This window comes from Athene noctua, chromosome 1, assembly GCF_965140245.1.
Source record: "Athene noctua chromosome 1, bAthNoc1.hap1.1, whole genome shotgun sequence".
In the NCBI taxonomy this organism is placed as follows: Eukaryota; Metazoa; Chordata; class Aves; order Strigiformes; family Strigidae; genus Athene; species Athene noctua.
In genome coordinates this window covers 67,263,576-67,273,383 of record NC_134037.1, presented here as the reverse complement: position 1 = coordinate 67,273,383, position 9,808 = coordinate 67,263,576, and the positions used below count along the sequence as shown (strand labels likewise).

Genomic DNA, 9,808 nt, shown 5'->3' with positions numbered 1-9,808 from the left:
AAAACCCTCTAACATACCCCCAAATGCTTCAGGCATTTCCTTGTTCTGGGTAACCCTTTGCTTTTCACAAAGATTTGTTGCTAACAAATACACTAGTAACCCCCATTCTCAGCAGAGTAACCACTTCTAATCAGCACAGAGATGGATTACCTTGTGAAACCTGGTGAAGAAAAAGTGAGTCCCATGCTGACTACTGGAGATAGTGCATTCTCTGTCTCTCTCTGCATTTCCACTGACTCCCCCACACTAGCCAGCTGCAAGGAGCACAGTACAGATTTGCTTTGACATCACTCCAGTAACTCCTTGTAACATACGCCCACCACTGAAAGAAATCCCCAGTGGGTCGTCTGTTCCACACTTGGGCTGCCTACCTGGATGTCAGGAGCCCTACCTCAGTGATCAGTGACCTTCCCCAGGAGAGCAGACTTGAAACAGGAGGGCAGTTGCTCAGCTCTGGGGAATGCCTGGCTGGTGTCTGGACTGGCAGAGGGGAGCTGTGACGGCTTTAGGAAGTTTGTGCCTGGTATCGAACTGAGTTAACAGAGTTAATCCTATGTTTTCTGCCATAGTCTGGATTTTGGTGCTGCTCAAACAGCTGAATTTGCCAAGATAATTCCTTCCCACCTGGATACTTGGAAGATCTCATGCCCAGACCCACAGCTAATCTTGTGTCCACTCTTCCCCCACAGTCATGTAAGAATAACAGGTCTCTCAGTAAAGCATGTCCAAAAATGGAACCCCCTTCTAGTTGAAACCCATGTGTTTTCACCCCACAGACAAAAAACCCCACTGTTCTTCTCACAAAGGCAATTCCAGGGGGAAAAAAAAAAAAAAAAAAAAGGCATGTTGAGAGACCAAAACAGATTTCTCTGCATCCTGGGTCCCCATCTGGAACAAACTTGTCATGTTCATTGTTTTTCCTTGGGGTGGGCAGTGAAACCAGTGGCAGCCATCCAGCTCAGCACTAGTAAAGCAAAGAGCTGGGGACCTCTTGCGCCACAGTTCCCTCTTCCCTCCCAAGCACCAGGTGCCCCGGGGAAGGGTGGGTTTGAAGGAAGCTGTGAGGAAGTTAAAAGCGAGAGCAGCCTGAAAATCATGGCTCCTCAATAGCAAAGCTTAATCATTTCTACAAAAAGGGCATTTCTTCCAGGATATCATTCTAATATAAAATTTCCTATCAGATAACCCTAGCAGATGTCCTGAACTGGGTTTTCCTGACTGCTTTGTGCCAGCGTGGGAGGGAACATATAGAAACTCATCTCCACAGTGATCTGGGACAGACAAGTCACAGAGAGTTAGGGATTATATTTTCAGAGTTGCAAAAAAAAAAAGGATTTAGAGATCCAAGTCCCCCTGAAATCCGTTGCCCTGTGTATCTTATTTCAGTGATATATCCCTAGAACTACAAGTATTTAGCTGGCCTGAACATTTCCAGTAAATACCTGGAAAAACACCATCTGGGATTCTCCTTTCAGATTTTCCTTTCCTTTCTTTCACCACACTCCGCAGATGTTCCAGTCTGGAAGGAGCGAGCAGGGCCGCCCGCATCCACAACCCAGCCTCAGTGCCTCCCTGACCTTCTGATACAAAATGTTAACACCCAACTGAGGATCCATCTTTTCCTTTCTTTTCTGTTGTCGTGTTTGATATTTCTCAGCGATCCTTCCTAGATGGGCACAGCAGCCACATTCTTTCTTTCAGCTCTACTTGGATTCTTCACTGAGGAGTGACTCTGTGAATGCTGCTGCTTTCCTTCCCGCCCCTGGCCATCTCTGGCATTCTGATACGTGGTGCCCTGCTCGCTTGCTGTTTGACTGAAGAACCAACTCGGGTATGCAGAAGACTTTGAAGAACACGAGTGAAAATATTTATTTAAATAACTGTGGCTTAGATCAGGAGAGGCAAACTGAGGAGATTCGGGGCTTCCTGCTAGCTCAGTGGTGATGGGCTCATGCTTCATCCTGCATTCCCCTGGCTGCCTGTCACCCATCTTCCAGCCGGTTCCTGGAAAGCAACCAACTGATTGTGTTCCCACTTTGCTATGGCCATAAACAATGACAAACTTGGTTTGCCTGGCATCGCTTTGCTGAGCCTGATCTGGACCCCATTTCAACCCCTGATGAAGAAAGCTCTGTCCTGGCCAATCCTTTGTATGTGGGTTGTAAATACCTGAAGATATGTTTTGTATGAGTGAGGTGTCATGGAGGCTGTGACTTCCCTACTATTGCTTCTGGCAGTCTCATGCCAGTTCTCCATAACTCACTTTGGCAAGCTGGCAGCTTCCAGCATCTGAAAGCTGAAAATAGGAAAGGGCATTTGCAGGGCGGTGATATGATGTGTGCTTGGCTTTGAAAAGGATCGCAAACTTAAGGCAAAAAGGCATACCAGTATCACCATGGATATGTGACATTAAACAAACCACTTGTCATGATACACAGCTGACTACTTGCCAAATGGAACAGGATCTTCTTATTATTCATTGTTTTGCCCTGCAAAACCTGCACAACCACGAGAAGGAAACATCTCCAGAAAGGTACTGTCACTTTTCTGACAATCCCTGGCCATACTGGAGGTCCTGGTTCAATGGCAACTCCCTTCCACCTACTTACATGCATCTGAAGACCAAAAGGTTAAATTGTGGTAGGCACCCTACTTAATTGCCACAGGAAAGGGAGCTGCAGGATGAGGCCACTTCCTCGAGGTAACTCTGACACTTTTAAAGCTTCCTGTCCTCCCAGGGCTTCGGTTCCATCCCTGCTGTCCCTCACTGCTGAGGTGTCAGCCGGGTGTTTTTCTGGCATCTCGTATTTCCCACCCACTGCCGCCTGCCCGCACGGCTTTGCGAAGGGTTGCACCAGCCACGCAGGGAATGGCCCTTCTCCTCTCACCATCCACACCTCGCTGCACCCGGGAACCCCGCTCTGCCTCCATCCGAGGAGCAGACAAGGCGGAGTGAACACTCCTTTTGGTTTCACCTTCGTAGTTCACTGCAGCCAGGTAGGGGCCTAGTCCCCCCAAAGGGGTGCAAGAGGGCTGCCACACGGACAGCGTCTTGAAGCATCCCATCTGCCCTTGCCCGTGCTGCGTCCTTCTGGAGCGCGTGGAGGAGCAAAAACCCCATCTCTGCCTGCACGATGGCCGCTCTGACCTCAGAATTGGAGCACACAATTCGGTCTGTCCAGGGAGGGTGTCCTGCTTGCCGCTGCCCCTTTGGCGTGCCTGAGGGCAGCTGGAAGGGGGAAAGCGGAGAGGGGGAGCGGAAATCCAGGCGAAGGCATTGTGGAAAATAGGCCACCATCCCTCATTTCCCAGCGGCAGGCCTCCCCCAGGCCCTCAGCGCTTCCCTGCCACTTCATCACGGCCGCCCTTTAGAGAGGAGCTGGTGGATATGGAGCAAGAGACAGGAGCGCCGGTCGCGGGAGTGGGGGGGTGTACACGCGTGGCCCTGCCAGGGCGGTGCTGCAAGGCAGGGCGCTGTCGGACACGGGGCAGTCACTGGGGACGTGCCGGGCCGGGGCAATCGCCTTTGCGCAGTGTGCACCCACCCGCGCTCCGCATGTTGTTTTTCTTTGCCAGTCCAAGAAAAACAGCCATAAATAATGCTAATAAACCCCACTAAACCAACCAAGGGCAAGAGTGGGTGGGCACTCGTTCTGTACACCGCGGGTGGCTGTGGGGCAAACACGAGGGATGGGAGGGATGGGGGGTGTGCCGGCACCCCCCACACACACCTCCCGCATGTGGCGCCCGTGTCTGTGGAAAAAGGTGGATCTGGGATCATGCCTGCGGCAGAAGGGCCGGCCCCGGGGGCACCCACGCGGGACCGGAGGACTTGCGCCGGTGGGGCCGGGTACCTGCACCGCGGCGGCGGAGGAGCGGACCTCGCCCTGCCCGGGCAGCGCTGCAGAGCGCCCAGCCCCACGCGTGTCCGCGGCCGCCGCGCTGCGGCGACACGAGCGGACGGGGCTCGTGGAGCCGGCGGAGGGCGCGGAGCCCCGCTTTGTTCCCGGGGGAGGCGCGGAGCGGGGCGCGCAGCGCGGCGCAAGCAACCCACGGCCACACGCGTGGGCCAGCCGCGGGGACCGGGGTGCTTGGACGCCTTCCAGCGCCGGCTGGCCCCTTCCCGCGTGTCGCCTTGCGCGCGTGTGCCCCTGCGCGTGTGCGCGCCTGTGTGCGTGTGCGCGCTGGATATCGGGTTTTGGTGTGGTGTGTTTTTTTTTTTTTTTTTCCCCTCGCTTGCTCCAGGTTTTACTTCTGGTTGCCTGTAAGGGTTTTGCTCCTCCCTTCTGAAATCCTATATCAGCCGTGGCCAGAGCCGGGTAAGGAACAGCTCATTGTTGGCAAGTGCCGATGCGCCTCGCAGAGGAGTGAGAAACGGCTCCGGGGCTGCGGCAGCGATCTCAGCGCCGTCACGGGAGCGCCGAGGAGAGCGGGGCGGGGAAGCCCTCTCTCTCTATGCTGGGTGACTCTTCCTAACTGATTTCACCGCCACCTTTGAAGCACAAGAAGAAAGAAGCCGGGAGGTGAGTGCGGCGGTTCTCGTAGCTGGTGCCGGGTGTCCCTTTTGTGTGCAACAGGAAAAACGGGACTGTTTAAACACGCGAGGAAAGGTGTTTCTCAGCTGCCTGGCTTCACCTCCTTATCCGTGCGTTGCTGTATTTTTACCGAAATAATTAGGACTTGATTCCAAAAGTTGCTGACAGCGGCTAGGTGGGACTTCCCCGTGCTTTGCTTGTTCCCCGCAAGTTAGCGGGAGTGCCGTGGAAACCCGCCGCCTTCCCTGGCGGAGCCGGGGGGCTCGGCCGCCTTCGGAGCGGGCGGGGAGGCGGCGGCTGTTGCCGTACGCAACCCTCTCCTCCGCTGATAGGTATGCACAACTTGGAGTGGGAAGGCGTGCTGCTCGCCGGATTAGCGGAGGGGACCGGGATTTTCGGACCGCAGGCTCCCCTTTTATTTTTTCCTTTGTACTCCACGGTAGAGCCGCGCTAGGAGATTTTTTTTTTTTTTTTTCCCTCCCGCTTTCTCCGTCCGCCCCCGAGAAGGAGAGGACGGCGGGACCGGCGAAGTCGTTTCTTGCGGGGCCGGGCAGATGCAGGGCGGCTGGCTTGTCCGAGGGTGTCTTTTCTTAATATCTCCACACGCTAACTTTCCAGGTGGGCAATGGCAGACCACATGATGGCCATGAACCACGGGCGATTCCCCGACGGCTCCGGCGGGCTCCACCACCACCCCGCGCACCGGCTGGGCATGGGGCAGTTTCCCACCCCCCATCACCACCACCAGCAGCAGCAGCCGCCGCCGCCGCCGCAGCAGCACGCCTTCAGCGCCCTGATGGGCGACCATATACATTACGGAGCCGGGAATATGAACGCGAGCGGCGGGGTGAGGCACGCCATGGGGCCGGGCAGCGTGAGCGGAGGGCACCCGGCCGGCAACATGCCGCCCCCCGCCCGCTTCGGCGGCTCCCAGTTCATGGCCCCCCCCGTCGCCAGCCCGGGAGGGCAGCTGAGCGCCAGCATGCAGCTCCAGAAGCTGAACAACCAGTACTTCAGCCACCACCCCTACCCCCACGGCCACTACATGCCGGACTTGCACCCCGGCACCCACCAGCTGAACGGCGGCAGCGGCAGCCAGCAGCATTTCAGGGACTGCAACCCCAAGCACGGCGGCGGCGGCGGCGGCAGTGGCAGCGGGTTGCCGCCCGCCGTCCCCCACGTCCCCGCGGCAATGCTGCCGCCCAATGTCATAGACACTGACTTCATCGACGAGGAGGTCCTCATGTCCTTAGTCATCGAAATGGGGCTGGATCGCATCAAGGAGCTTCCCGAGCTGTGGTTGGGACAGAACGAGTTTGACTTCATGACAGACTTCGTTTGCAAACAGCAGCCCAGCAGGGTGAGCTGCTGATTCATTTCAAACAAACAAAGGACTTTCTATCGGTGCGAATGAAAACATTCCCCTAGACGCGGTGTCTCACTTTTCAGGGCTTGAAAAGGTGAGAATCTGGAAAGCAGAGTCAACTATGCGTTTGTATAAATCCTTTTTTTTTTTTTTTCTTTCTTTTTTGTTTCCCCCCCCTCCCCTTAAATCGCTGCCACTTTTTCTGTAGCCTTGACACTCACGTCCCCTCCCGTAGTAATAATTTCTAGCGAACTCTGCCTTTTTATGTTGGTCGCTCCCCTCCCCTCCTCACTCTCTTCCATTTCCTGGCAGATTTCGTGCCCATAATTCCCACAGTGCTGAACTGTTAGATATTAATCTTGGCAAATTGCTTAATCTTGTGGATTTTGTAAACGATGATTTCCAATGACTTGAACTGCATTCAAATTCTGAGTGAACAGGGAAAAAAAATTGCATTAGTTGGTTGCATGAACTTTGAAGGGCAGATACTACTGCACAAATGCTGCCATCTTGCTTAATTTTTAACTATGCATTGCAGTGCAGACTAATTTTTTTTTTTTTCCTTCAGTACGCTAAACTGGAAGCTTAACAGATGTGGGCCAAACCTTTCCAGATCAGGAAAAGTAATACTGTTACTTAAAAAAGTCTGCTACCCATTCCCCCTCCCCCATATGTACAGACAATAATATGGTGTGGATGGAATGTTGACTAGTGGCAAACATTTCACAGGATTTTTTTTTTTTTTTAATTTTGTTTCTGTCTTCAGCATTTTGACACTGTGCTAATATAGTTTATTCAGTACATGAAAAGATACTACTGTGTTGAAAGCTTTTCAGGAAATTTTGACAGTATTTTTGTACAAAACATTTTTTTGAGAAAATATTGTTAATTTATTCTATTTTAATTTGCCAATGTCAATAAAAAGTTAAGAAATGCTTTAGTTTTTCTAGAAGTCATTTACCAGTATTTTTCTTCAAAACTCTTCCCCACTGTCCCTGGTAAGTAGAACATCTATCTGTACAACCGTGTTGGTGTGCAAAAAGACATTCCAAAATAGAAGGTACACTACACCCATATATATGTCATGGTGAACTCGGTAGGTGAGTGGGATTTGAACATACTTACAGCATAAAGCCTCATACGTAACATTGTAATATGCCTGTCAGTGTGGTTTTATGAAAAATGAAGTTGCCGAGGAGCAACTTTCTTGTGACTTGCCAACATACTTGCTTTAAATGTAGTTGTCCAGAGTTATGATGCATAAAGTATTTATTATATTTATCTATTAAACTTGTAATTTTATAAATCTGCTTTCATTTATATAGTAGACTTTGTTCTCTTGTATATTTATTATCTCATCTGGAAGAGCTGTGTAAAAAGACCAAGTGTTTAACGTGCAAGTATTGGTAACTTGGGAAGGGGTGTGGGGTGGGTGTCGTCCGGACCCTCTCACCTACCAGGGTTAACACAGGAGACAGTTGCTGCATCAACCCAGATCTGCATCACGCCAGAAACGATTGTGTTTCATTTCCAGTGACTTAGGACAGGGGGCATATATCCTTAAAATACTCCACCTTGGGACGTCTCTGACCCCTCTCTCCCTGACGTTGATACCAATTAAAGCCACAGACAAATCCGTACTGGTTTACTTTAAATATCTGGGAGAAAATTGCCCATTATAATAAGGCTACTGACATCTTGCTCCTTCAGTGCCAACTATTGCAGCCTTTTGCCCCTACTCAGCCTTTGGCAAAGCTCCCGCGCAAGTTATGAGAGTACTGTGGGATCAGGACCCTAATACATGTAATCCCGTTTTGCCACACTGCCCAAGTTCGATACAGGAGCCATACCACCGTGCTTTCTTTTTGCTTACTTCTTCAGCCACGTCTTCTGAATTTATTAGGAAGAAAAACAGCATGGTGGATGTAGTTAAATTTTGAACCTGGGCACGTAAACAGGGGAGGATATCACCACACAATAGGAGTGTAAGTAGCAGTGTTTTGAATCAAGCTGGGAAATTAAACTGATTACTATTGCTAAAATTGTCCCAGCTGGTGAGAAAAGTGATACTTGGCCTTCTTTGCCTTACAGACATCAAGCAGCTACTATGTTTTATGAATGTAAAAAAAAAAAAAAAAAAAAAAAAAAAAAAAAGAGCTTGTATTAAAGTATTAGCGAAAGTAGAAAGAGGGAAGTGTACACTTCTGGGAAAACCTGTCGACAAAATGCTCTCTGCAGGCAGTAACAGCCCATTCTTGGACAACTCTCAGTACCCAAGAATTAAAAAACCCCAACCTTCTGCTGTCAGCCAGTGATCTCTAATGTTTTGTGACAGTAAATTTAACATCAAATGGCAGTGAATCATAGTTTATCAGCTCACCAGTAACGTGAAAGAGTGTTTAGAAGAATACAGCTGTAGTTTTAAGAGCCACTGCCCAACTTGCCACTATATAAATCCTTTTTCCATTTTAAGGCTGTTTGATCTGCACAAGTTACATTGCCCTCTTCTGCTGGAGTTTGGGGTGATTTTTCTGATTCTAATCAACTTCTTATCAAACAGACTATCAAATTATTGTGCATACCAAATTGCATAGATATATAAAGCCTCCACAATCTCCTAGACCAAAAGGGAATACTCTATCAATAAGCACTTTTCCCTTCATGAAGTTGGTTAAACAACAGATCCTCCATGGTTGAGACATCACTACTTACGTCTGTCAACACTAAATCTTTCCATATAAGTTTTTCCAAGAATAGGCAGTTTCATGGGCACGCTGGTAGAGTCTATTTGTATACGACTCCTTGTAAAACTTCTGAGAGCTGTTGCCTCTCAACAACAGCAGCTACTGAAAGCGGTGGCTTTGGGCAAGGCATTGCCAAGGAGTTTTATGATCTCTTAAAATCAGACCTCGGGGAAATCTATAAAACAATCATGTTGCCTACCTTGTCCCTTAATTTCTAATGACGAGTCAGATCCCAGTGGATAGCACGACTACGTATTTTCTTTTATCCTAGTTATCATCCACTGAGCATTATTTGGGGCCTGACACTCATCTTCCTGATGTGAACCCCTTGGCAACGCTCCCATGGGCTGAAACCGTAACAGGCCTTCAAGTAGGTACTCTAGCCTCCACAGTGTTTAGAAATATGCTGAAGTAATTTATTATTTGAACCCAGCGATTAGTGAAAAATGCAGAGTGACCCAGTTTTCCAGCTACTGCCAGATCCTCATGAAGGACGTTGCCGTCTTGCGTCCCATTAAGTTGCTTTTGTTACGTTTTGGCTTACACTTTCAGTGCAGGAACCTTGACCTCTGTACTTTGGCTGTTTTTCAAGAGCTTGCAACACGGTACATGAGATCTGCTCCTCTCTAAGCCGCGGCCATAAATAGACGCGCTGTTTTATTCGGATGGGAGATCAGCCCTAAGGCACCCCGCCACGCAAGGCACGCTCGGCGGAAAATCAGGTGCTGATTAACGCGGTCCTCTGCCTTTTTTCCCCAGCAATAAAGAATTCACAGGTGGGCGCTGGGGGTCAGCTGCCACCCCCTCCCCCCACACACCCCCACCCGACGAGGCTCCCCCACTTGCACGGCGGGGCCGGGACGCTGCGGGAGACACGGCCCGGCCCGGCTAGGCCCGGCCCGCCTAGGCCCGGCCCGGCTGGCCCGCGGCGGCCGCAGGCACCTGCGCGCGGCGGCCGGCGGCGCTACAGCGCCCCCGTGTGGCGGCCGCCCTCCCTGCGCCGCCCTCCCTGCGCCGCCCTCCCTGCGCCGCCCTCCCTGCGCCGCCCTCCCGCGGGCGCCGTCGGGCCCCGCGCAGCCGCCGCCGGGCGCGGGGGGGAGGGGAGCCGCAGGGCGCCCGCGGCGGGCGGGAGCCGCTCCTCGAGCACGGGAGCTTCGGCCCCG

The 9,808-nt window shown here is 51.5% G+C and overlaps 1 protein-coding gene across 1 annotated transcript; it reads left to right on the top strand.

The window, feature by feature from the left end:
• The first annotated feature begins 4,306 nt into the window (after positions 1-4,306).
• CITED2 (Cbp/p300 interacting transactivator with Glu/Asp rich carboxy-terminal domain 2) lies at positions 4,307-6,853 on the top strand. Its single transcript, XM_074924410.1, has 2 exons — positions 4,307-4,523; positions 5,154-6,853. Exon 2 carries the CDS (start codon positions 5,161-5,163, stop codon positions 5,905-5,907), a length of 747 nt encoding a protein of 248 aa, XP_074780511.1. The 5' UTR covers positions 4,307-4,523; positions 5,154-5,160; the 3' UTR covers positions 5,908-6,853.
• The last annotated feature ends 2,955 nt before the right edge of the window (positions 6,854-9,808 follow it).

Excerpts from the sequence above, each read along its gene's own strand:
- CITED2 (XM_074924410.1), top strand. The coding sequence starts at position 5,161 with ATGGCAGACCACATGATGGCCATGAACCACGGGCGATTCCCCGACGGC.